This window comes from Ambystoma mexicanum, chromosome 2p (genome assembly GCF_040938575.1).
Source record: "Ambystoma mexicanum isolate Mex_15411 chromosome 2p, UKY_AmexF1_1, whole genome shotgun sequence".
Lineage (NCBI taxonomy): Eukaryota > Metazoa > Chordata > Amphibia > Caudata > Ambystomatidae > Ambystoma > Ambystoma mexicanum.
The window spans coordinates 58026405-58054217 of NC_090923.1; the positions used below are offsets into that span (position 1 = coordinate 58026405).

General features: G+C 49.7%; 1 protein-coding gene across 5 annotated transcripts in view; it reads left to right on the plus strand.

Annotated features, from left to right (window-relative positions):
• The window catches only part of BRPF1 (bromodomain and PHD finger containing 1), a 551318-nt gene that overhangs the window by 218272 nt on the left and 305233 nt on the right, over positions 1–27813 (plus strand). For 3 of the 5 annotated variants that reach the window (XM_069643245.1, XM_069643247.1, XM_069643246.1), the window contains one exon: positions 2524–2673. In XM_069643245.1, coding sequence (XP_069499346.1) covers positions 2524–2673 — 150 coding nt within the window. The remainder of the gene's footprint in view (positions 1–2523; positions 2674–27813) is intronic. The other 2 variants (XM_069643248.1, XM_069643249.1) reach the window with 1 other exon arrangement.

Sequence of the window (27813 nt, forward strand, 5' to 3'; positions counted from 1 at the left end):
GGATGTTGAAAGGCACGGATAGATGGTCAGACCAGTCAAGAGGGAGAGGAGAGTTGTAGTGAAGGTAAGAGTGCAGGGATGAGTAGGTCAAGAACGTTACCTTTCTCAGGTGTTGCGTCTATCGTGTGGTCTGTGTGGCTGAGGGTTTCAAGAAGGCTGAGGAGAGCTTCCTTGATCGGTTTGGTGGCCTTGTTGCCTGGGAGGTTGAAGTCGCCTAGGAAGATGTAGGCGTGCACGAGGGACATGGTGGTGATCAGGTCAGTGAAGTCTCTGATGAAGACGGTGTTAGGTTGGGGTGGTCTGTAGATGAGATGGAAGGTGACTCTGTCCGTCAGAGAGAGCGGCAAGTGACAGGAAAGAACTTCAAAGCAGCCAATGTTGTCAACGTCAAGTCTGGTGCAGGGCCGCAGCGCCTTGGGAACGATTGCGAGACCTTGCCTGCCTAGTTCGGCCGGTCTGTGTTGGATGCTGTAGCCGTCGTGGACAAGGGCGTCTTAAGATGTGGGTGGAGGTGGGTGTCAACCAGGTCTGTGATGATGGCGTCAAGGTTGTGTGTAGTGATGGCATCAGCAATATCTGATGCATGGGTGATAGCTGAGCGGAAGTTGGCGAGCATCAACTCCCGTGTTGTGGACAGTGAGGGGGTGCTGATGGGCTGGGGCTGATGTAGGTGAGGTTCCATGACCTAAAGGAGGGGCGATGTTGCCGACATTGCCCGATGATGATGGGCATGGCCTGTGGGGACAGAGGGAGGAAAAAACAAACACATGTTGGTTGTCTGAGCAGGGGTTCGGACCTCCCGGTCCAATCAGGAATTGCCCTTTTCTTTGTTTGCCCTTCACTTCGGATGCCCTTGATCTAAGAGTTGAGAGCAGAAAGATAGAGGCAGGGCTAAGAAGGTGGGTGGGGATTAGGCTAGATGACCTCGATCCACTTGCACCTCCTCACCAACTGCCCTCGATCCACTTGCACCTCCTCACCAACTGCCCTTGTTTGTGCAAGTCTGTCCTGAGTGCCTTGTGAAGGATGGACAGCCACTCTACTGTTTGAATGTTACTCTGTTGGTGATTAGGTGCTGTTAAATCCTTGCCTCCTGAGTGGGATAAAAGCAGACCACATCTACTCACCTTATCTACTGCTGCTAGATCTTTGTATCCACACTTCTGGAAGACCTGCTGCTTGTGGAGGGACAGATTCTCTGTCCCAGCAGCCAGAACAGACTTCAGTGCTCCTTCTCCCTCATCTGGTGGCCTAGACCACCTTTCCTGATTGAACAACCCATCTTCAGTTTATGTATTGCTTTATCAATCTCCCCCATTTAGGAAGCTGCAGGAGGCTATGCTGCCTTTGTCCTGGAAGCTCCCTGCCAAACTCCATGAATGGTCCCTCTCAAGTATGTCTCCGTGGGGAAATCTTTCACAGTTCAGTGTTTTCCTCAAGATGTTCCCCATCCTGAAATCCTGAGCACAAGGACTATGAAGGAACCCTGAATCACAGACATTTGCCTCTTTGCCAACTTCTCGGCTGGCTTGGAGCTTTGTCCTGGCACTTGATCTCCAATGATAGTTTTCCCCCCAGTGTCTTTTGGGGTCCCTCTGTCCTGGTGACATTGCTGCAACTCTAGGGCTAAATGTACATAATGACTGCCTATGGACATTGCAAGCCTCCTGCAGAACCGCTTCTGGGCCTCAGAGTATTCATCTCCTGGCACTCCTCTCTTGGCAAGTCATTTCTTCAGCTGGATCTCCATTTGGGGTTCACTTCCTCTTCCCCAAGGGTGTCTGTGGCTTGACCTCCACTGGAAGTCTAGAAATGTTCCTTTGGACATTTTCACAAAAGAAAGCTCAAATCTGCATAGCTGGTTTTCCCTGGCCTTTTTAACTAGTCTGGATAAAACCTTTTTATATGCCTATTACTGCATATTCTCTTCTAGGAAAGACTTGTTGAATTTTGAAGAATCCTTGAAAACCTGATCGTGTTAGGTTTGATTTATTTTCTGATATTTACTTGCCGGTAAGTGTAGTGCATTATATAAAGAATAGATTTCTATAAAATAAATTTGTGGTCATTCTTTCATTTGATACTTTTGATTCGCCTGTATTTTATCAGCCATTAACCACCCCACTGCCCTTCTTGAAAATGTATTCGGGGTTGCTGTTTCACAGTACCGCTTAGTGCCCGTTGAAACGTGGGGAATAAGGAAGACCTACCTAAAGACCCTGAGAACAGGGCCAGAGGAAAAGGTCCCCAACACTAGGTGTGGGTTCATCTTCCTGAACCCAAAACCTACTCTAGGAAATTCTTTTGACAATATATTAGGACAGTAGTCACTGCAGCGAGTAAATTTACGATCACTAGCACATACTATTTTGAAGCTACTTTGCTGCTCCTGCACAGTTGGTATCGTTGGTGCATTCTCTAACCAGTAATCTTCAATGTATTTGTTGATGGTTAGGAAAATAAACGGAATAGGACGATGGCCCTTCGAAGGGGCAATGTCTCATGTTGTTGCTTCTCTTACAGTCTCCACTGTTTCCACAGAGAGATTCAGATGACAAACCCTGGACTCTTAAAGAACAGCTGAAAGCATGGCAGCGTCTCCGCCATGACCTTGAGCGAGCAAGGCTGCTGGTTGAATTAATCCGCAAGAGGGAAAAAATGAAAAGAGAGACAGTAAGTCAGCTTCAGTAGTGAGCACTTTGTGTGTTCTATTTGTGTGTGAATTTCTCGGTCATTCTAATCTTCCTCCTTCCCAACTGGATGGAATATGCTGCAACTGCAGGCAAGATTGGGGGGGGATAAGGTGAATCCAAAAGAAGCTGTTACTTAATGCTTTAAACCTGACGTGTGTGCATCCCTCACGTGCCTGCCCTGCTCTCTAACAGTGCATCACCAACTGCTGCCTCCAGCCCACCCCGGTTGTTTTTACCCCCTAGCGGTGCGTGGGAGTAGCTACAGCTCCCTGATATCGGTTTTGGGTGTTAATATCAAATTGTCTTGACTTCTGATGTAGTTACATTGTTTCTTTCTTTCTAGCCTGAGTCGTCTTCTGGGGCATCCCATATACAGCCTTCTTTTATTCTGTACATTCGCTGCAAGAAGCATGAGCATTTTACTGGAACCCATTCAGTCCTCTTGCAAAGGTCTCTCCAGTGTCTGCGACCATATGTAACCGAGCGCCGCCCCACACACCCACCCCATTTCAGGCTGTTTCCCCAACTCCTGACAAACTTCCAAGGCCTGGGAAACCGGGCAAACGTCATAGTTAAATACCAGGCCATAGTTTTATCAAATACATGTCTGCCCCGGGGTATCCTGGCTGGGTGTACGGCTTGTTCCTTTGTTGGATAGTTTCCTGACCTAACTATGCTGCCCTAAAACCTCCTCCTGAAACATGTGCTGCTGCCATGCCACCTGCCGTTGCCTCCATTGTGACTGTTTCTTGCTGATGGCCTTCTCCTTTCTGTCCCCTGCACTGTCCTGCAACCTTGGTTGACGTGATTTGTAACACCACTTGATTGACGCCCCCATGCCCCCCCACCCCCAAGTCTACCGTCCGACCCCAGGGGAGTGTCCATTCCGCCCCCAGCAGGTGCAACAGTAAAGAGAGCAGGCAACCCCTGCAGTAGGCGACTACTCTCAGTTGCCAACACAGGAGATGTTCACTAATGTAATATTATTTTTCATGCTTGTGAATCTGGTTAGAATCACATGCTGTGCATGGGCGCTGTTGCGCTTAGGCGAGGATGGTTGCATAAACGAGAGCTCCGTGCTGGGAATATGAATATCCTCGTGGCTGATAAATCTGGTGTAGTCCTACTAATCCCTTCAACATTGGACCACCTTCAACATTGGGGACATCTGAGGTTGCCTGCTGACTCCTGGCCCTGTGGGTACTACTACTGCTGCGAAGATACCTCTTCTCAAATGCTCCATTCGCCCTGCCTACACTGACACCTGAGTGTGCGGTGCAACAGGCCTTTGGGGGGATGAGCTTCACCGACCCTGGTGTGTGTTGCGAGCTTCCACCCTCCAGCCCTTGGCGGATAGGGGATGCTGCTTTTCTCCACATGCCTGGCGCGATGCTCGGGGACTCCTGGGTCGCCACCGGAGGGCCCTGCAGACAGCGGTTGGATTGTGAGCTGGGACCCCGGCGACGCTCATTATATCAGCCATCATCGACCAGGCTTCGGTTGACCTGCTTCCGGGAGGGACCTTCCCCAGCTGCGCTACCGAAGGGCACAGGATGTCCGTGGCATTAATTGTCCCCACGCCTTTACCGGAATACCCCATGAGGAGGCGAATGCAGACCGTCATTAGCAGCAGTGATCTCGCAGCCGTGTACCCACGGGTGCCAGCTGGGCTGTGCTGTTGGGTCCGCTGCACCCCCTGTGGGGCCTCCGCCCTCACCTGCACCGGGTAATATCCTGACTGTCAGCGCGGCGCTGCAGGTAGGAACATCACCGGTACCCTCGCGGGCCTCGCAGGGTTTGGTGGCCCCTCCTGCGGGCGGCCCATGCGGCCTGCTGTTCACATCCTCCCCTCTACGAGAGAACCTAGTGGTCGGCACACGTGGCCAGCTATCGCCCTGATCAACGGACACAGGAACACGTGTTCACAGGCACTAACTGTGGAGATGAGCCCGACCAGCGGAGTGATCATGGCTCCATAATCGGATTGCTTGAACTACGTGGGATGCCATAATCCGTCCGAGAGGTATGAGACTTTCTGCTTGATGACAGATCACATCCCTGGTCCCACAACAACCACTTCCACGACGGTGTGAACTGAGGGGAACTTCCACCTCCATTAACACAAGACCATACACATCATAAAACTCCCCATCTCTGTGATATCACAACCGCCATCTCGCAGGCCGCCAGGCAACAAACTCGCGCTATACTGCGTACCGTGGGGGTCACTCCACCTGCCCTCCTGGACCTAGTGTGATGCACCTGAATGTCTACCTTTCTTCGCCCAAATACAGAGGCACCTGAACAATGGGCAGCAGCCAGTAACCACAGAACAGGAGCTGGACATCAACACCTACAGAACCCAAACCTTGTACTACCTGGTTGGTGCTGTTGTTCTGTCCCACATTCTGCTGAAATTGTTAGGTTTGATGAGATGGCAGTGCCCTCGCTAGCGGGAACCTCGTGACTGCTCCCCTGTTGTGCATCCAGATGTGCGGGCCCGCAGCCCACTGGGAACACACAGACCAATCTGCTATAACCAGGTACACCTCCCCTTGCCCAGTATAGCCACCGGTCCCTAGGGTAGCGTGAATTTCGAAACGACTCCAAAGCCTGCCACTGTAACACTAGTCTGGAATAGCGGTACCCTCTTCCTTCTACTTAAGGCTGAATCTACTGGCCTCCTTCTGCTGCCCAGCGATCTCCAGCTGAACCCTCACGGACCAACCCCCGGCGTCGGAACACTCTTTAGGTGCAGTACAACACTGTCTATTAAACCCTAAGGACGGCTACATGAGGGCTGCATCCCATCTTCGACAGTCTGCGCCTGCAAAGGTGACCTCACACCACTGAAGGCTGCAAACTGGTCCCATCATCCATAACCAGAGCTCCATCAGCATGTACACAAAGACAACGCAGAAATCAGTGGAGCCGCAGGCGGAACAGGAGGTAGCCACGTCGTCGCCCCCTGACGACCCAGAGACATTGAAAATGTTATAGTACATGCGCGAGGGGTTCACTACCCTCCATTCAAAGTTAGACGACATAAGTGGGACGATTTTCTCAATCAAGGCTCATATGGAAAAGACAGACAGCCGAGTTACGGAGGTTGAAAATAGAGTGAGCACGGCCTAGAAAGATATTGGCTCCCTTCGGGCTGAAATGAATACGCTGTCCAGACGGGTTCAGGAGATCAGCAAGAAAAATGAAGATCTCGAATCACGCTCTAGGCGTCATAACATTTGCATAATTGGTATTCCAGAGGACATTGAGGACCCCATGGAGGACTACATAGAGCAAACCATACTGTCCCTGCTGGACTCCGCGAAATTGTCTCCTCAATTTGCTATTGAAAGGGCCCATCGGTCTTTAACAGCTAAACCTAAGCCAGAGGCCCCTGCCCGTCTGATCATAGTGAGGGTGCTGAATTACCGCGACAGGGACCCCTGCTACGTGATGCAAGGATCAAAGGTGATCTGCTCCTGGGGTCCTCCAGGATCTATCTCTACCCAGACTTTTCCACTGCAATCCAGCAGGAGCGGAAAACCTTGACTGTGAAGAAGAGACTGCTCGACCTCAGAGTTCGATACTCTGTTGTATCCTGCGAAGCTCAGGGTGGAACACACCAGGTTTTTTTCTTCACCATCCCAGAAGCGGCAATCAAATTCATAGAGGAGCACTTTCCCAGATGACTGGCCAAGCGGGATTGCTCCCGGGGACACTCCCCGGATACTCCTTGTGATGTTCGATCTCCTTCGTGGGCCAGGCCTCGTAGTGTCTCCTGACATTCATCCTTCGCTGAAGTGATTTCCTTGGCTCTGTGCCAGGTCCCACATGTCTGACCCGTGTTGTTGTAACAAATGTTTTATCAGTGACTCTATGCCAAAGTGATCTAGTCAGTATTTTAGCACAAGTGCGTTCCAGCTCTGTTGGCGCCAAGGCCCCCAGGCGAAGTCGCTAATGATTGTGTTTTGGTTTAGTTCCTGTTTGGGTTTCACCCTTCTGATTGGGAGAGGGGTGTGGGTGGGGGAGGGAGGGATGTGGGTTATAACTGGAAAATTGCTTGGCAAGCATCTGGGAATTGAAATCTCCTTACTATTTTTAATGAGACAATAGAGCCTACTGCCTTATATACATCGACTAGGATGGAGGGCTGTAACAAATGGCCTATAGTACTATCTACTGGTAATACACAATTGGGGGAATGATGGCCGACACTGTCGCTTGCATGAGCTGGATCATAAGGGGACTGGGTAATTTTGCTAAAAGGCGGAAACTGCGGCTCTATGCAAGAGGCACCATGTTAATTTGACCTCATGTGGAACTCACACTGAGGAGTGCTGACTGCTGATGCAACCGAGTAGATCCAGACCAAGGAACATTTGCGGCCCCTTGCAACTCTGTTTCCTCTTTGTCTGACGATGCACGGGAAGAGACCAACACACCGCCTTCCCCTCTCCCCGACATTGACTAGAAGATGCGGGCAATGATAGTATGGTTGACTAGCTGCTCATTTCCCCCCGTATGTTCCAATTGTTGCTCTGGTTGCCTCATGTTCCTGTAAGTGTACCACGAAAGGACTCACTGGTCTGAAATGTTACAGTTCTCTGTTGCGATGGCAAGCTAATTATAAATAAAAGTTAAACAAAAATAAAAAATCACATGCTGTGCATATAGTCCGACATCTAGTGGTAATCGGAGTATTGTATCTTGTCTTTCGAGGATCGAAAGGGGATGACATGGGCGTGCTTGTAATACTCTCCCTAACGTGACGTGTAGTGTACCCAAAATCCCTCACGTGTTGAGGTTGCTCAGATAGTTTTTTTCCCTCCCAGCTAGCTGGTTGCCTTATGCGGAGCTCGTAACTAATCACGCTCACACCAGATTAAATATCACCTCTCCAGGGAATTAAGGCCAAGGGTTTTTATCTTGCAAGGATAACAAGTTTCATGTTTACAGAAAATGAGGATGGGGGGGGGTCAAAGAACTCTGCTCCCTGAACGGCGTTATGTCCCTCACCATTCCAAGCTCCTGCAGACTGGTGCCAAGCAGGAGCCTTATATACTGTTTAACTTGGGTTACTGGATACTGGCATGGCTCATCCAAAAGTCCTTTCCTTACAAGGGATGCTGCTGTCTCCCTTCCTGCATGGCCGGGTTTCCGTTTAGGGCAAACTACTTATGCAGAAACCCCCCATTCATCAGTCCTAGCTGTCACTCAAACATGCTAAGTGGTGAGCCGGGCGGCTCACAACTGGGCCAATCACACAAGAGTGCGACTTGAGTTGCCGAGGCAACTCAGTCCAGGGTGCCTAAACCCCCCTCCCACACAACCTGTAGACCCAGAGAGGCAGCACTTTTGGAGGCTTCTGTGGAGAAGCCCGCCAGAAAAGTGGAACAAAGGGCTCGACTTGGGTTGGAGTTACAGAGGCGAACACAAACGCCATTTTAAAACAGAGTCCTGGCAAAAAGACCCAACCGGGGAATAAATATTAAATAAATAACCCGGCAGTATCTTTAACATTGCACCAAAAAAAGTGGTGCGTTTAAAATGAATGGGAAATCCCATAGGAAATATTCTGCTGGAATATTTCGCGTGGTAACCACTGCCACCAGCCAGAAACTCGACGAGGGGGGACGGCACAGTGCCCCCTCGAAAACAGATCCAGGGACAATCTAATTACCCCTACCAGTATTTCCACAATATGATGGTTTGTACTGGTTCTGTTCACAATTTAAGACTAGTAAAGTCAATGGTGACTTTACATGCCCTGGGAGACAGTAGTCAGTCCCAGGGTATGGAGTCTATGTTTGGGGGTCACTATGACACCCCTGTGTTACTGCACTGAGGGTGCTGTGTAACACACTTACCAAAAACACATAAAACCCTATGGAGTAAAAGACCCCATAGCCCATAAAACACATTGTAAAGTCAAAGGACATTCTCAAATCATGTCTAAGAGTGGGGGAAAAAGAGTCTCACTCTTAGCAGGAGATAAAAATAAACACCAAAAATCCAGCAAAGCTGCTGGGGGACTCACTAGGTTTGGGAAATTAGCCTTAACAGAGAATTCTCCCTAACACTGGGACTATCACATACAATTAGGACTATATGTGTAAGCAAGACCAACCTTTGGTATAAGTCTGTACCACGCAGTGTGTTGGTAGCAAGCTGAGCGGCCAGACTTAACTCAAGAGTGAATGTGAGCAGTACATGTAGTTACACAGAGGACTTTCAATCACATTGGTTCAAGTAGATGCTTATACTCAAGGTATCTTGGTAAAACACTTATTAATTTTTTTACACAATCCATTTATGAAACATTGCACTAGAAGACAACTTAATATTATAGACCAATACACTTCAATACAAAACTCCAAGTTTTTGGGACAGTTTGAGCTCCCCTGAAAAAGGAGCCAACTGGCAGTTCAGTTACTTAACAGTGAGAAAAAAGGACAAAAGTAAGTAGAATAGATTATATATACTTTCTAGGCAGTGAAAATAGTTTCAGTTCACCAGAATAGTTCAATTCAAGTCAATAGGCCAGGCCAAAGTCAATGGGCTAGTGTTCTGTATAGGAAAGAGCAGTTCTGGTATCCAACGGTAAAGTGTTTGCAAAAGTTCTCAGAAGTAGTTTAGGTGAAAAAGAATCATTTGTGGGGTCACAAGCTGATTAGGCCTGCAAGTTGGGAAGGTTACATGAACTTTATACGCGAGAGTGGCATTCTCTCAATCGGGTTGGCACAGTACCTTTGTATGAAGAAAACAAAGGTTGCTGAAGTCGTGGTTCCTGGCAGTTCCTGAGCATCGGTAGTGGGGACAAGAGGGAGGACGTCGGGGGACTATGCACTGCACGGGATTGTTGAAGAAAGCAAACAAAATGGAGTCACTTCAGTTCCGGTAGCTGTAGATTCAAGAACACAAACTGGTGTCCCTCTCCCTGGTTAAACCTAACCAGCCTTGAGAATGGTATCCAGGTGTTAGGCAGAAACCTGTGCAGTTCCCTTCGGGACCACTGCAAAAGATTTAAGACTACAGGTGTTGGCAGTAAACCCACTTGGTAGCAGTCTGCAGCACCCAGATTTACCTGGTAGCTGTGGCTGAGCATCAAACTTCCCTCAAGAAGAGTTAGGCAGTATGCAAAGTATACACAATAGGCACTCAGGTACAATAATACAAGCAAACACTGACCAGAGCTTTGGTATCAAAGTATATAATTATTTAAAAACACACAGTTGAAACACTCCAGCACTCTTATTGTAAAATATTCTAAAGTTACTATTGTAATATCTACACCCCTTTTTCCTTATCAGATAAGTCACAGTAAAACACCACTTATTTTCATACAGAGGTGAGCGCTTAACTAGATTGCACTCCAATATGTTTGTGAGAAAGGGAGGGGAAAAAGACAGAATATGGACACCACTCTAAGATTCAGGAACACTGTTAGCAAGGCAGAAGAGCAAAAGTCACTGATGAGCCAAAGTCCAAAGGCTGGGCCCACTCTTAGAGAGAGCAGAGCACAAATGCGCCCAAGATCACACAGTTACACTAGGCTTAGAAAGTCTTGCAGAGGGTTCAAAAAGAGTTTAGAGAGGCTTTAGGAAAGTTTAGCCAGGGTGTCCCAGACTAACCCAGGTTCGAAAGCCGGGGGCTAAACCTACCCCGTACAGTCGGTAGCAAGGGCAGCCAGGCGGGACACGGTACCTTAAGTGGGAAGGATCCTCCAGCGGTGGCAGTTGTTCCTGGTAGTGGGTGCAAGTTGCATCGTTGTCCAGGGGAAGAGAAGATCTCGACTTGGAGGAAAGATGAAGGTCGTTGCACTACCAGGGAAGAAACCAGCCGCAAAGTTTTCCGGTTAAAGGTGGTACCTTTGTTTCGCGGTCGTGGAAAAACGTGGTATCCCGGTTGCCGGGGTGCTTGCCACCGGCAAGGCGGCCACGAGGTACGTCGGGAAAGCGAAAAGACGGTGAAACTGGTTATCCCCACCAGTCAAAGGAAGAAGACTCTCCGGCGGGAGATCTCCTCTGTCGTTGGGAAAAGTGGTGAGGCAGTCCAGCAGGGTTCCACCGGTGGTGGTGTTGTGGCAGGTCGGCTCAGCTTCTCCCTCGTCGGATTCTTAGGTCCTGTGGCGACTTCTAAAGTTCCAGTCTCCAAAGCCCTACTTTTATGCAGAAAACCCCCATTCACTCAGCCTAGCTGTCACTCAAACATGCTACTGGGCCAGTCAGGACGGAGAGCGGCTTGAGTTGCCTAGGCAACTCAGTCCAGGGTGCCTAAATCCCCCTCCACTCCTCCTAAGTACCCCAGACACAGTGGCACCACTTTGGAGGGCTTCTGTGGAGAAGCCTGCCAAAAAGTGGAACAAAGGGCTCGACTTGGGTTGGAGTCACAGAAGAGAACACAAACGCCATTTTAGAATCAAGTTTTGGCAAAAAAATATCAACCGGAGAATTAATATTAATTAAATAAACCGGCGGTATGTTCGAGGCTACCGTAAATAATTAAATAAAGATAGTAGCCTAAAACAATGGGACATCCCATAGGAAAATATTCGCCGTTGAATATAAAAAGTAGTATCCACTGCCACCAGCCAAAACTCGATCAGGGGGGACGGAGACGTGCCCCCTCGACTAACAGACCCTGGGGCAATTGAATTGCCCCAGCCAGTACGTCCACAATATGATGGTTTGTACTGGTTCTGTTCAGAATTTAAGACTAGTAAAGTCAATGGTGACTTTACATGCCCTGGGAGACGGTCAGTCCCAGGGTATGGAGTCTATACTAGGGGGTCACTATCACACCCCTGTGTCACTGCACTGAGGGTGCTGTGTAACACACATCACAAAAACACATGAAGCCCTATGGGGTAAAAGACCCCATAGCCCATTAAACACATCTAGATTCAAAGAAACACACTCAAATCATGTCCAAGAGTGAGGGTAAAAGAGTCTCACTCTTGGCAGGAGAAAAAAATAAACCCCAAAAATCCAGCAAAGCTGCTGGGGGACTCACTAGGTTAGGAAATTCAGCCTAAACAGAGAATTCTCCCTAACACCAGGTTTATGAGTTGATTGGTCCCACCAACGGAAAGGAAGAAGCCGTCCTTGAAGGAGCTTCGCTGTCGAATGGAGTTTGGCAATTCGGACCTGCAGCAGGGCTTCACCGGGCAAACCAATGCTTCAGTGGTTGCAGCAGCCGTCCTCTTCCAGGTCGTCTTCAGTTCTTTTGTTGCAGTGGTCGACTCTGCCTTCCAGTCCAAAAGACTCGCCTTTTAAGCAGTTCTCTCCCTTTCATTCCAGCTTAGCTGTCACTCACCCAGCAGGGTGGCTGTCCTTTCCAGACAGATAGCCAGTCAATCATGCCAGAGTGCATTTGGGTCTCTTAGGAAACTAAGCGCAGGGAGTTTCGGGCACCTCCCTCCCTTCCTGCCCACCCCAAACACTCAGGCGCCAAGGGCGGACTTCAGTCCTGAAGCCCGCCAAAGGCACCCAAGCAAAGGGACCAAACCTGGTTTGGCGCACAGAGACAAACACTAGAAAGACCTTTCCAAAAAGAAATGGCGAAAAAAGACCGGGACCCGTTTAAACAAAGGGGCTTAAGGCGCCATCTTGAAAAACATGGCTCCCGTGATTTTTAGTTACCGGTGTTCGCGGTCGGGAAAAATCATGGTAGTTAGTTGTAAAACCACTACCACCAACCTTTTCAATTGGAAAGGGTAGCATTTGACTACTACATGAGTGTTTAGACACAGGGGATACTATGTAACCCCTTCAGCACTCCATTGTAAGACGGTGTGTGCTGCGTCTATGAATTTGGAAAAGACTAGTAAATTCAATTTCACTTTACATTCTCTGGGTAACAGTAGTTTATCCCAGAGAAGGTATTTAAACCATTGGGAAGTCTAAAACTCTATAATAAGGGAACACAATTGTAAAACACATGAAATACAAATACATGAAAGAGTGGGGGGAAAAAGGCTCACACACTTTCCAGGAAAAGAAATCGCGTCCTCAAAAATCCAGCAAAGTTGCTGGGGGTCTCTAAGGTGAAGGGAATTAGCAAATTGCCGAGAATTCTCCCTAACACCTCTCCTCCCCCTGGACTCTTGTAGTGCGTAGAAATAGTTAAAAGAAGACTTGCCTAATTGTGAAGCGCCGGCTCCTCCCCAACATTTTCCCCTTTCGTTACTTCTACATTATTAAACTCATTCCCATCCGACATATCTACAACCCCAGAAATATTAGTTTGAGTTTCGCTGTTTATTGTATGGCAAAGTGTTTTAGACCCCCCCCCCACCCTCAATTGATACCATAATCTTTGCACTATTAGGGACTATATGAACACAGCATCGGAGACCCAATTGGCACGTGCAGAAGAGGACCAACAAGAACACGATCACAGGAACCAGTATTTTTACTGCTGCCCCCAGCCATGACGGGACCCAATCAAAGGCAAGCGATAGCCAATCCGTGTTCTGAACTTCACCTTCTTTCTTCATTTGAACACCTAGATTGTGCACCGCCTCGATGATGTGGGATAGTGACCCATCACAGTTCCTGTACCTTTCGTCATATCTCCCACTCTCCCCATCACCCTCTGCTCTACTCCTCAATTTCTGATACTCTTGATGCTCTTGCCCCTGTCATGAGGATCCGTTGGAAGTCCAAAGCCAGGTGCAATTCCTGGTAACGATCTGACCTAGCTACACTTAAACGTAAGTGTAGAGCGGCTGAGAGGAAATGGGGGGGCTTCTTGTTCATCCTCTCACCAACTGGCCTGTCGCCTGCTCCAAAGGCAATACCGACTCCGTTCTCACCAAGAAGAGAGTCCACATTCACTCTCGTCTCTGCGGCATCTTAACAACTCGGCCGAACTCTTTAAAATCTGCAAGGAGCTGGCCACCCCTGCTGCAGTGTCTACCCCTCCTGTTGCCTCACATGCTCTTTGCAATGTCCTTGCCGCTCTATCTCAAAAACCCAGAACATCCTGTCCACCCTCTCCACCCCTTCACCCCCCCAGTCTGTGCTTGCTGACCCTCCTTCAGCCACCCCCCTCGTCCTTTCCTTTTTTCTTCCCTGATGAGGTCGCTAGACAAGTCTGATCTATGAAAGCCTTGTCAAAAGAGTTTCATCCCTGGTCCTCTAAAACCATCAAGGACCATATTGACACACTAGCTGATTTTTGCAACCACTCCTTTGCCTCAGGATCCTTCCCCTCCCCTCTGAAGCACTCCCTTGTACATCCTCTTCTCAAGAAACCCACAGCTGATCCTTCTAGTTTGGCTAACTATTGCCCAATTTTCATTACTCCCTTTCTGGGCAAACTCCTGGAATAATTGGCCATCTCTTAGCTTAACCTTCATTCCAATTCTGTTGGCTGTCTCCATGACCACCAGTCTGTCTTCAAAGCTGCCAGAAGCACAGAAATTGCTCTCCTGAACATCCGTGAAGATCTACTCTCCAACCCTGACTCTAACATGCACTCTGTCCTCGTTCTCCTCGATCTCTCTTCTGCCTTTGATGCGGTCAACCATACCATCCTGCTCAACCGTCTGTGATAACCTGGGTATGACTGATCAGGCTCTTGCCTGGCTGACCTCTTTCCCCTCTGATCGACACTCCCAGGTCCACCTTGGGTCCTTCCTATCATCTATCTTTCTCTCTATCTGTGGTGTTCTCCAGGGGTCTAACCTCTCGCCCTGGCTGTTCAACCAATACCTGACCACTCTCGCCCACTGGATTGTCATTTTCTGCTCAAATTTCTCCAGTGCTACGCTGACGACATTCGACTAATTTTCAGGCTGCCCTCGGCCACCTCCTCTCCCATCTCTGATTGCTTAACTGCCATTCAAGATTGGTGTAACTGCCATTCAAGATTGGTGTGCCGCCACTGATCTTTGTCTGAATGCCAGCAAGACGGAGATCTTCATCGGCACACCTTCACCATCACACTCTGGCCGGCCTCCCGTGGCCCACCTCGTACCCCAACCTGCGAAGCTAAGAACCTCTGGGTCATCTTTGACGCCACACTTTCCATCTCCGCCCACATCTCTGATGTCTCTAAAAAGTCAAACTTCCTACTGCACCTCCTCAGAGATATTCTGCCTTTCCTCTCCTTCCCCCAGAAGCTTGTGGTCTCCCAAGCTCTGGTTCTCTAGGTTGGACTATTGGAACAGCCACTTTCTAAATCTACCTGCCTCTTCTCTCTGCCCTCTGCAACTATTCCAGAACAGGACTGCGAGACCTGTGCTTGGCCCTCATGCCCTTGGATCATATCTCTCTAACTCTAAAATCTCTCCATTGGCTCCCAGTGGATGCAAGGATTAAATTCAAAACCCTCTGCATTGTCCACAAGGCTTTCTGGGGCCTTGGTCCAAAATACCTTCAGCTATCCCTCTTCAAAATACCTCCCCTCTCGAGCTCGTCGCTCCTTTACCTCGAATTCCCTCTGGGTCGGTCATTTTTCAAAGAAACAAGCTGGGGGGTAGATCTGTCTTCGGCTGGGGCCTCCCTCTGGAACAGCCTCGCTGCCACTCTAAAACATGAGGCGATCCATCTCTGGTTCCGGAAGCACCTCAAGACCTTCCTCTTTGCTTCTGCCTTTGCTCCCCATCTCCCCTGCTGATCTGTTCTCTCTTGGCACCGTACACCTGGCCACCCTCTGTCCTCCGGGCCCAGGTACCTGCTCACCCTGCCACCCACCCGCAGTGCCTCCGGGCCACCCCTTGCACTGGGGTCTGTATCCGTACCCATATAGTGCCGACCTCGGCAATCCCTTTTTCTTCCTGCACTTATCAGACCTTCCCTGTCTGCTGCCTTAAAATAAGCGCTTGTCAATTGCTGGCTGCACTACCACTGTTTGTTGCCTTTATTATTTATTTATTATTGATCTGTTTCTCCTTTGCTACGCACTTTCCACTTCTCTCCCCATCCATGCACTTGTCCTCTCCCACATGCACTTGCGCGTTCTCATTGTCACTGGGCCTAGTAAGATCGTTGTTTTGTTCTCGCCTGTTCCCCTCCCTTGCCTTGTCGCGCTCTGAAACACTTGTGTATGAGCGCAATAGAAATAAAATGTCAATATCAGTCTCTTGGTATTAGGGACCCAACTCTTAATATAGACCTGTACTACACAAGTCGGTAGAGTGGCTGAGCAGCCAGGCTTATCTTAGATTGGGTAATGTAATCTATAAAGTAGCACAATCAAATCTGTAAACACCAGGCTCCAAGTAAACACCCAAACGCTTAGAGTAATATTACATTATTTATATGTACATAACTCAAAGTAAGCTAAATTACAAGGTAGCAACTAATAATAGCGTTATAAAAGATAGAATTCATTTATACTAGAACCAATAATGCAGGTGAGTAATTTCTTGCTATGCTATACAGTTCCAGCACATGGAGCGACATCAGTAAAGGTCAGTAATCGTGTGTGTGTCTGTGTGTGTGTCTTTGTGTCTGTGTGTGTGTGTGTGTGTCGAAAAGGGGCATCGAACTAGGGCGTGCCAGTAATACTATCTCTAGTGGAACGTCCACTGTACCCATGATCCCTCACACATGTAGGACCCTCAGATTGTTTTTTTCCGCCATACATGTCGGAAGCATATCGCTGTGTTTCCTTGGCTTTCACCATTTATCAATTATAATTACAAAATGTCCCCGTTTCTGCAACCCTACGCCGAAGATCGACATCGCTGAATCGAGATTGAGGAAGTCAGTCGTCGAGACTACACAACAGACTTCGGCCCTGTTGAAGTAGGGAGAGTTGGGGGGGGGGGGGGGTCATACACTAGTTTCCTACGTATAACCGCCCGCTGCCAATTAGTGACATATAGAGAGTACTCCTTTAAATTCTGCCCGAAGTGTAACAGTAAGTTTCTCTGGATAGACAAACACAATACGTGTAAACTGTGTCTCCCATGAGACCACCCCGAGGCTACCTGTAGAGCTTGTAAGCTTTTCAAGCCCAAAACACTCAGACTGCTTGACGAAGCGCTAGCCCCACTACGCCAGGCAGCTAGAGGCCATGGACGCCGTGGGATCCTTCAGCGATGGCAGCAACCCCGCCTTATCGGACGGCGAGGGCACAGGGGTGACCTCAGACAACCACGTGCAAGCCCCTGACCTCGGAAAACTGACCGGCTGTTCAGTTATGGGGACAACGCCCAGCGGCATGAGCGCAACACACACCACTTCCACGAAGCACATTAGCCCCAGCTGAGATTCGACATGCATGTCGAGCAATCTGCAACAGAAGGCACTGAGAGAGCGGTCCACTGATTCTGAGTCCTGGGCGTTCCCGGTCACGTTCGCCTCACGACAAACAACCGTCCATGGTTGGGAAAGGTGCCACATTACCAAAAGTCATTGAGGCACGGTCGTCAGACGAATCCGACCTCTTCCCCCAAGTAGCACGTTCAACGTCTACTTTCGAGATTCAACGCCCCTCTTCCAAGACTTCTGAATCTCGTACCACCACCTCCGAATCTCGAAGCCAGGCGTCAAAACACTCAGAAGAGCCTAAAGGTTCATGAAAACATTCCTCTAGTCATGGGAAGGGGGAAAAACAACATAAAAAACCTCAGAACACCAGGTTCAAAAGGAAAAACAAAGACCCTAAATCTTTAGGAAAATCCAAGGTCCCTGTCACCAAGGGAAATATTTCCCACTCCTCATGATCTGGGCATGGATGAGGAACCACAGCAAGAGAGGCTTATTCCCAGTTCAAAAGAATGGAACTCTGAGGACTCTGCCCCTTCGGGATCCAAGGACTCTCAATCCCCTACTAAAAGGCTCCGTTCTGAGATTCCAGCGCAGGGATTGGTTCAGACCCTTTAATAATTCAGCCTTACCATCCCGAGTCATATGGTGAGGAGACAGAAACACAGATGCTGGACGACCAGACAGGGGTTGATTACAATGGGAATGATGAGGAACAGGAAGAGGAAGATGAGGCTGAAGCCTACAGTCTTGACTCCCCTATTCCGTAAGATCCCCAAGTGAATGACTCACTGGTTGATAATCAACCTCTACTCAATGAGGTACTAGCTAAAGCTGCAGCCCATTTTCAAATAGACACACAGGGTGTCCAAGAAGATGGAGATTTTGCAGAAGAAATCCTAGGGGACAGGAGAGCCATTGCCCAAGCTATCACCACATTAAAATCAATCCAGCGCAGAATTGATCCCTCGCTGGTAACCCCTAATCTTACTCGTGCAGTTAATCCACGAGTGGAAAAATTATTTCGGGTCGCTTCCTCCGATCCCTTGTACATAAGGGGTCAATTAAAACCCCGACTCATTGGTAGTAACATCCACCAGAAAGAGGGCAGGCACACCACTAGTTTCTTCTGAAGTACACTCCTGATAAAGAGTGCAAGAGGATATATGCTCTGGGGAGGAAGGTGGCATCCACGTCAGCATATCAGGCACGTATTGCTAACACTACTACACTGTTGGCAAGCTACAAATGGCACCAGTGGGAACAAGTAGCTGCTCTAATAGCCTCTGCACCTGAACCACTAAAGGACCAGTTGGCCCAAACTGCATCAGACAGAAGATGTGTCTGGATGCATCCTTAAAGCAAACTTCGATGCAGCAGATAATGCAGGAAGATTAATAGCAGAAGGCACAGTAATAAAGCGCCATGCTTGGCTAAGACAGTCCAGGTTCAAGCCCGAGACCCAAGCCACCCTCATAGACATGCTGGTAGAGCCGAACGTTCTATTTGGGAAAGCAGTGGAAGAGGCACTAAAGACGGCGATGGACGAATCTTACAATCTCTCGGCCAACTGACAAGCCCTCAAGTCAAGGGGAAATAATAATTTTCGTCGCTTTCGCGGCCAAAGCTCCCAGAGGGGTTCCAACTAGTATCAAAATCAAGGAACCTCATGGGGCAACAATCAATCCCAGGCTACAAAGGGTTTCACCAGAGGTCAGCGCAGGGGCCGCACTAGGGGTAGAGGCAGCCCCGGTAGAGGTGGTACGCCACCCAATAAACAGTGACATTCCATTCCGGGTCCGTTCCCATGCATCCCCAGTAGGGGGGCGCATTTCCACCTTCACCCACGCATGGGAAGGGATCACTTTGGGCAGATGGGTGCTGTCCACAATGTCTGCAGGATACTGTATAGAGCTACTAGAACACCCCCGCAACCATCTTCCAAGACAGAAAGTACACTCCTTAGAGCACCAGAAAATCCTTCTCGAGGAGATGGCCATTCTACTTGCAAAGGATGCAATAGAACTCGTCCTGGGCAACCAGATAAACAAGGGTATTTATTCAACCGACTAACTTGTGCCAGAAAAAGATCTAACGATGCGCCCAGTATTAGACTTGCGCCCTGCAAACAAGTATGTCAAGCCACAAAAATTCTGCATGACTACACTCCAAGAGGTAATCCCCCTACTGAAAAGGGGGGATTACATGGCAACATTGGATATGAAAGGTGCCTATTTTCATATTTCAATGTTCCCAGCGCACAGAAGATTCTTGCGTTTCAAGATAGCCAGCCAGCACTACCATTTCAAGGTGCTGCACTTCGGAATAGTCTTGGCTCCAAGGGTATTCACCAAGGTACTGGCGGTGGTGGCGGCACACTTATGCAGTTAGGCAATCCCGGTGTACCCTTACCTGGACGACTGGCTCATCACGGGGGAAACCCCCGTAATTTGCAGATCAAACATTGAAAGATCAACCTCCTCTAATTTGCAGATCAAACATTCAAAGAACAGTTGACCTCCTCTTCCAATTGGGCTTCTTAATCAACGAGAAAAAATCAAACCTGGTGCCAAGCACATCAAAACCGTTCCTAGGAGCTGTCCTAAATACCCAAGAGGGGTTGGCCTTTCCATCAGAGGAAAGAATTTGAAATCTGTTGCTGCAAATTCCTCCATTTCAGTCCAGTCGCCAAATAAGGGTGTGCAAAGCTAATTGTTTGCTAGGCATGATGGCATCTTGCATTTACCTTGTTCCCCACATGCGCCTGCAACCCATGCAGGAATGGTTGGCGAAACAGTGGTCTCAGGCAAGTGGTCAGTGGGACGATCTAGTGGTCGTTTCACCAACACTAGTACAGGGTCTTCGCTGGTGGACAAGAGAGAATCTTACAAAGGGGAAACCCTTTTACGATCCAGAGATGCAAGCTGTCGTCACAACAGATGCCTCCCTGACAGGGTGGGGAGGTCACTACCATCACCACACAGCTCAGGGTCTGTGGTCTCACACAGTGGCTCAGAACCACATAAATCTGCTAGAAGCTCTGGCAGTCTTCAGAGCGCTTCAGGCATTTCGAACCCCTCCTATCCAACCAGTCAGTGCAGATCCTAACAGACAGCACGACTGCAATGTTTTACTTAAACAAACAAGGGGGCACTCGTTCGCCAAATCTGTCCAAGCTTGGCCAGAAAATTTGCAAATGGGCACTCAGACGGAAGATTCATCTGTCATCCCAACGTGTTCCAGAGGATCTCAATTCACTAGCGGACGCTCTGAGCAGAGATCCCCTCCCGGAGGAACACGAATGGCGTCTACACGAAGAAGTCATAGAAGATCTCTTCTCTTAGTGGGGTTTCCCCACTATAGACCTATTCGCCACAAGCAAAAACAGACCATGCCCAGACTTTGCATCCAGGTTCCCCCAGCCAGGCTCCAAGGGGAATGCTCTATGGATGAATTGGTCAGGGATGTTTGCCTACACTTTTCCACCAAGGTGGTCAACAAGATACACAGGGAATCAATGACGCTCATCCTGATTGCTCCTGTGCGGGCGAGACAACCATCCACACCGACGCAAACTGGCGATGTGCGACCCCATCAAACTCCCGTGCTGGTACAACCGACTCTCTCAGCATGAAGGACAAACCGTGCATCCTCAACCCAACTCTATGAACTTGGCAGCATGGCTCCTGAAGTCAGAGTTCGGCCATCTCAATTTACCCGAGAGATGTATGGATATCTTAAGTCAAGAAAACTTAACACAAGTCACTGTTACTTTGGTAAGTGGAGAAGATTTGTTATTTGGTGCCAGAATAAACAAATCAATCCAATTGATTGCACTCCTTCCAATATTGTCACATATATGCGCCACCTACTGGATGCAGGGTTGGCATTTAACCTCTTTAGTGCCAAGGACAAGCTATCTCATCCTTGGGATTACCTCCCTGTTGCCAAGGACGAGATGGCTCTGTTTTGTGCAATCCCTGCAAAGCAGGGGGAATGCACAGAGGTCTGACTTGCGCGAAGCGGGCCAGAATTTATTACCCAGAACCCCAGACAAAGTGAACATTGTGTTTTTTCCCCACCAAATATCACACTTTGTCGGGGATTGTGGCTAATAAAAACTGGGACAATTTGCGCAAGGCAGACCTCTGTGTATTCCCACGGGTGTCCTCTTTTGGGAAATGCATGGGGTTCCCTATTTCCCTTGCTGGCTTCGACACCCTAGGCCCAAATCTGTAGGTTGCCCACATGAACAAAATGGGCAGTGGCGAAAGGCTTGGGGTTACCAGTGTGTTACCCTTTTCCTTTTGCGCCCCCGGTAGGTGCACCCACACATGAGGTACCGTTTTCATCGGGAGACCTATGGGAACGCGGGACGGTAGGCCATGTGTTGTTGGGGGCGTATTTCGAAGGGCGGAAAATGTTTTTTTTTCCAACATTTCAGACTTTGCGGGGGTGTCTGGGTACTAAATTCTGGGGCGGTTTGCCCAAATCATACCTCTGTGGATTCCCACGGGTGTCCTCTTTTCGGAAATGCATGGGGTTCCCTGTTTTCCTTGGTGGCTTGGACACCCGAGGCCCATATCTGTATGTTGCGCTTGTCTGGGGAAAGTGTGAAATTTGGGTGTGAAAACAGACTTGGGGTTACTTGTGTTTTAGGCTTTCCCCTTGGCGCCCAGGTAGGTGCAGCCACACATGTGAGGTACCGTTTTCATTGGCACACCTGTGGGAATGCGGGAAGGTATAACATTTGTTGTGTTTGTGTAGTTTTCATAACGTTTTGACCCATTTGCTGGTGCCCTTTGTCACACATCCCTTTCATTTCCCAAATGTGACCTACATTTAGTCGCTGCTTTAGGCACCATACACTTTTGTAACCTGCACAAGTCACCTACCCTTGAAAAGGTCTGCCTGTGCTCTTTCAAAAAAATGTTCCCGATTTACACATGCAAAGTGCATCTGTTCAGGCCGTGAGCGTAAAACTCCTGTGTACCATGGCTCAGTGTTTGGCTTGTGGTACTGCTTGTTTTATAAAACACTACAAAAAATGTGTGTTTTCCTAACTGCAAGAGTCGGGGGAATGTAGCGGAGCATTGCTTTTCTCAAAATTCATAGAAGCCATTGCCGTACCAAGCCAACCATGTCAAACACATGCCTTTTTTTGGGTCATTTTCCCGCTTTTCCCCCAATCTATGGCATTTTCCCCTACCTAGTGCTTGCCTGACCTACGCAAATCACCTCTTCCTAAACGTGGAATTTTGTCTACTTTTCAGAAATATATGCCTTTCTGTCCTCCAATTCGGCTTTCCTACCATTTTCTTCCATTCCGTCCATGCATGTCCAATTGGCAAAAATGGTCAAAATCGCCTACCTCTCACAAAACGGTTGATAACCACATTAAAATATTTTCTTTTCGTTTCCACTCAACCTGTTCTTGAAAGCCAGGAAATTGGGGAATTCAGCACAGCAAACCATCCGTTCCTAGCTCTTACAAGGAAAAAACCACAGGCTTCTTTGTACATCATTTTATTGGCATTTTTTGAAAAAACCAAAATGTTCGCCCTTTTTGCTTATTTTCTCTCACCCCCCCTACAGCAACCTAGGATTCCTGGGTGGCGTTACGACCGCCTACATGTGGGGGAAAAAAGGAGCCAAATTTGGCCAAGATATCTCATGTAACAAAAAAGTTACAAGCCATTGAATGGCCACATACCGAAATCGCCAAAAAAGGCCCTGGCACTGGGGGGAGGGGGGGAATACCCACGGCAGTTAAAGGGTTAATTAACTCGAGGTACACGAGGCGGCGCTGTCAGCCTACACCACCTCCCATAACAAGGTGTCATGGTGGAAAGTGCCAGTGGTCAAAGCCTTTATGGAAGGGGAAAAGAGACTCCACCCTCCAATTTCTAACCCACCACCAGGTTGGGTCCTTAATGTGGTGCTTGCTTGCTAAACTCATGGGACCTCCCTTTGAACCCATGCATAAAGCTAGCCTCAAACACCTGACTTATAAAACTGCCTTCTTAGTAGCAATTACATCCATAAGAAGGGTCAGTGAAATTCAAGCTCTGTCAGTGCAGGTTCCTTTCTTTACTGTTCATAAGGATAAACTGGTTTTACGCACTCACCCTAGGTTTTCGCTCTGAATGCTGTGGCTGTGCCCTCGCTGGGGCCTGCCTTCTGAGCGACGCGCGCCCCTGTGGGATTGTCCGGTGCCTTGGCCTGGCGGAGACGCGATCCATCTGCTTCGAGGGCTGGGCCCTCCTCCATCTGCCTGCGTTGCGGGCCTGGGATTGGCCGGCCCCGTCTTGGGCCCCCGCTGTGGCCGCGACATCTGGGGCCACTCTGCTCCCTCGTGTGGGGCATCCCCGATCCCTGCCTTCCTGCGCCTGCGGCAGGCCCAGCCCGAGCTCCGGATCCACGGCGCTGTTCTGGGCGGCCCGGGTGCCGGACTGCTATCTCGGGCCCCAGAGGGGCCCTGCACCTGGCCTCTCCGCTTCTGCAACGGGGCCCTCTGCCATCCGGATTCGGCGGCGCAAGGATCCCGCAAGGCAACGACTGCGATGCAGGTGAGGAGCGGGGGACTGCACCGGTTATATGCGGCCGTGCCTGCCAGCTGTCCCCGCTAGACTGCTGTGATACAATTACCCTGGCAGGCTGTGCTTTCCCGGTGCTGCAGCGTAGCATTCATTAGTAACTGTGTTTTCACCTGCCACATTGGGGGGGGGGGGTGCATACTCCAACCCGCTAAACTCAACAGCAAAAGACTGTGTTCCTCGGTGCTGCCACTGCCACACCAAGTCTCACTCGCCTCTCTACTGCAGGCCCGCAGAACCCTGTTGCCCTTCACGTATACTCTGCAGGGGGCGCCCACCCTTCTACTGCGACGGCTGGCGGGCCACTGGAGAGGTGTGCCCTGGTGGGCTGCCCCATACAGCACCTCCCGACCATACATAGGTGAACCACCGCGCACCACAACTACCACTTGCTGCTGCCTGATAGCACCTCCCCCCATTTGACTGCATGAACGGCCCAGCGCCTGCTACCCAACTGCGCCCGCCTCGCCTCGGCTTCCCCTGGAAGCTGGTCTCCTGTCTCCCACTGAGGTGGTGCCCGTGGTCATTTGTCATCGTGGTCCATTGGCTGCCCTCTTTTTTTCTCTCATTGACTGATCTGTTGCCTCCCCACCAACACCGAGTTGGTGTCAATAATGCCAAATAAGTCTAGGGGGGCTTCTGGGAGGGGAGCCATGGATAAATTCGCCAAGTCTGTTCCGAGAGCTGAGACGGCACACACATCATCCCTGCAGGAAAACCCTGAGAATGAGGACCCCGATTTGACTACACTCATGGAGTCCATGGCCAAGAATTTTGCCTCCTTCCACGAGAAGTTAGATGACATTAATGCAAATGTTGCCTCTTTAAAAACCCGAGTGGATCAGGCAGGCACTAGAATCACTGAAGTTGAAAGCAGGATATCCACTTACGAGGATGAGATCCATGTGCTACAGAATACCGTCGCCTCCTTGTCACGCGACATGAAGAGTGTGAGAGCCAAGTGCGATGACCTCGAATCTTGCTCTCGTAGAAACAACTTACGTATAATTGGGGTCCTGGAGAACGCTCTTAAGGGGCGCATGGAGTACTCCGTCGAGGCCCTACTTAAGGATTTACTAGGTAATCCGGCTCTCTCTCTCCGTACTTCACTGTCGAGCGTGCACACAGAGCCCTATCACCGCGCCCTAGGCTGGGGGACATCCCAAGGCCCATCATCGCCGGGATTCTCAATTACCGGGACAGAGACCTTATCCTCCTCCTTGCACGTGAAAAGGGAGACCTCTGCCTCGAGTCCCACACCATCAGGATTTTCCCAGACTTCTCAATAGCGGTACAGCAGGAACGGCGCCAATTCCTTGGGGTCAAGAAACTGCTTAGAGAGCGTGGTGTCCCATACGCCATATTGTTTCCGGCATGCCTCAAAATTACTCACAACGGCAAACTGTACTTCTTCACTGTCCCGGATGAAGCGGTGAATTTCATCGAGGTGCACATACCACTTCACAATCCGGCAGCTGACCGTGCCGACGATGACTAAATGTGACTCAGCCCGACGAGGCTCATTTCGGCTGGTAATCCTTCATGTCATATGTGACGATGGCCAGAATCTACCAACAACCATGTGAACTGGGCCCCCTGGACACGCTCCCGGGCCGCAGCCCGGCTCAAGCGCTGGGGTCATTGAACTCCTTCTCCCTCGCTGGGAGTGGCGCTGGTCTCTTACTCTGGACGCCTCTTCAGCTGCGCCTTGCTTCTGATAAGCTTACTGGGTTTGGGGCCCTACACAGACTCAGTCTTCCGCAGAAATCTGTTTCTGACAGCCCACACTGTCTTCCATAATGCTCAAGTAGCCGCCCACACGGCAACAGCGCACCCCACTGCAATTGCAATGTCTGTTTTGTTGGTTGCTACTGCTTGTTGGGCCCTGGTTGGGGCATATCCCCGTTGGATTTTGCCCTCCGACCTCTACTTCTTAGTGAGAGTCGGTTTAGCTGTTGACACCTTCATCCGGGGTCGGGGTGGGGGGGATTTCCACTGCAAGTTGGGGGTGGGCGGTGGGGGTGGCAATGTTGGGGATCTGGGTAACAGTACTATAAATGACGGGGGCAGTTTGGCAGAACGCGCAACATCGGGGCACCCCTACGGGGGCTTCCTTCATTCTACATGTAAGCTTCACCGACAGTTGTGGGATGTACCCTAGTCTTCTGAAATGCCTACAACAGTAATGTCCTGGAATGTACAGGGGTTGGGCAACTACACCAAGGCCCGCAAGGTTATGGCCTATGCCAACAAGCATGGATGTAAAATATTACTCTTGCAGGAAACGCACTCTAAGGGCCCTCTGACTAGGTGCATGGCACCATCATGGAGTCCCCATAGATATTCCACCTCTTACTCGACCCGTGCCAGAGGGGTATTGACATTGATCCATAGGTCACTTAAGTTTGTATTCCACAAGAAGATATATCATCCTATACTGTGCAATAGCTAACAGGGAATACCTACTGGTACATACATATGGCCCTAATGTGGACTCCCCCGATTTTCTCGACCAGGTGGTATCCATATTGCTAGGCTATGTGAGTGTGGAGATCATCTGGGGGGGGGGGGGCGACATGAATTTAATATTAGACGTCGCGCTGGTCAGAACAGGCACAACCCCCTGACCACTTTCCAGTGCGGCGCGCCGACTCCTGGCGCATAGCACAACACTTGACATACGAGATGCGTGGCGGGTGCTGCATCCGCAGACACGTGAATACTCACTATTCTTCTGTACATGACAGCTCATCTATAATCGACATGTTCCTGTTGTCTAGTACACTGCTGGGGAGGGTGGTGGATACTCAAATATTGGCTCGCACCCTTTCACCGATCTGGATATCCTTAGAATTGGGAGTACCTGCCCCTACCATCAACACATGGCGTTTCAAGTCCTTGGCCCTATAGGACATAGTGTTTAGGGCCGACATTCTTTCCAACATCCAGTCCACCCCCTTGGCGGTCCGTTGGGAGGCCTTCAAAGTCTTCATCAGGGGAATGCCTATATCTAGAGAGACGGGAGTCCTCAGAGCTGTAAGAGCGGCCCTTGCCCGCTCCAAAGCCAAATTACGAGAACTAGAGAGTGCTCATCCTACATCTGTTGACCCGGCCACCCTTTCTCTGATCAACAAGGAACTCCAATTCTTTAATGAGCAGGCCACCAGGGAAGTTCAATATTTCAGCCGTCCACAGGCAGCTCGCAAATATGGAGAGGGGGACAGACCGGGCAGGACGCTGGCGGCATTGGCTAGGGGTGAGTGGGGCCAGACACCGATTACTTGCGTCAAGGATGACCTTGGTTCGCAACGGTGGACTGACCAACAAATCCTGGAAGTCTTCACAGACTTCTACTCAAAGCTGTACTCCCAACCCCCCGAGCACAGTGAGCCCCATATGCATGACCTACTTGAGCAGATCCCCATGACTATCGTCTCCCCCTCAACTAGAGACCTATTAGACTCCCCCATCCTGCTGGATGAAATAGTCTAGGCGATATCCAAACTCCCCAAAGGTAAAGCACCTGGCCCGGATGGGTTGACAGCAGAGTTCTATCAAGAGCACGTGGCCATCCTAGCCCCCAAGCTCCTCGAAGTTTGGGACGAGTCAGTCCGGCTGGGCACCCTTCCCCCAACACTGAGTGAGGCCGTTATTACGGTCTTGCTCAAACCCGGTAAACCCACTGATGAGTGCGGATCATATAGGACCCTCTCGCTAATGAATTTGGACACCAAAATCTACGCCAAAGTGATTGCCAACCGCTTCCTCCCGGTCATGTCGTTCATGGTCCACGATGATCAATCAGGCTTTGTACCTGGGAGATCAACTTCACACAATATTAGAAGGCTGCTTAATGTAAAGTCGCGCATCGACCAAGGTGCGAGTGCGTGGCGGTCACGCTGGATGCCCAGAAGGCATTCCATATGGTGTCTTGGAAATATGTTTGGTTGGTGCTAGAAACTGTGGGTATAGGGCCTAATATGATCTCATATATTAAATTGCTGTACACTTCCCCGGTGGCCAGGCTTAGAGTTAACTCCCAGACGTCCGGATTGTTCCCTCCCTTCAGAGGTACCCGACACAGATGCCTGTTTTCCCCGATCTTGTTCGCCCTGGCAATAGAGCCAATGGCTGACTACGTCAGGGAGCGACACGCGCGCAAAGGGGTACGGCTGAAAGACTCCCCTGAGATCATTTCGCTCTACGCGGACAATGTTTTACTCTTCATAAGGGACCCAGCGGTTCATCTAGACCCAATCCTACGCGATATCACCCGGATAGGCACGTTCTCCGGGTTTA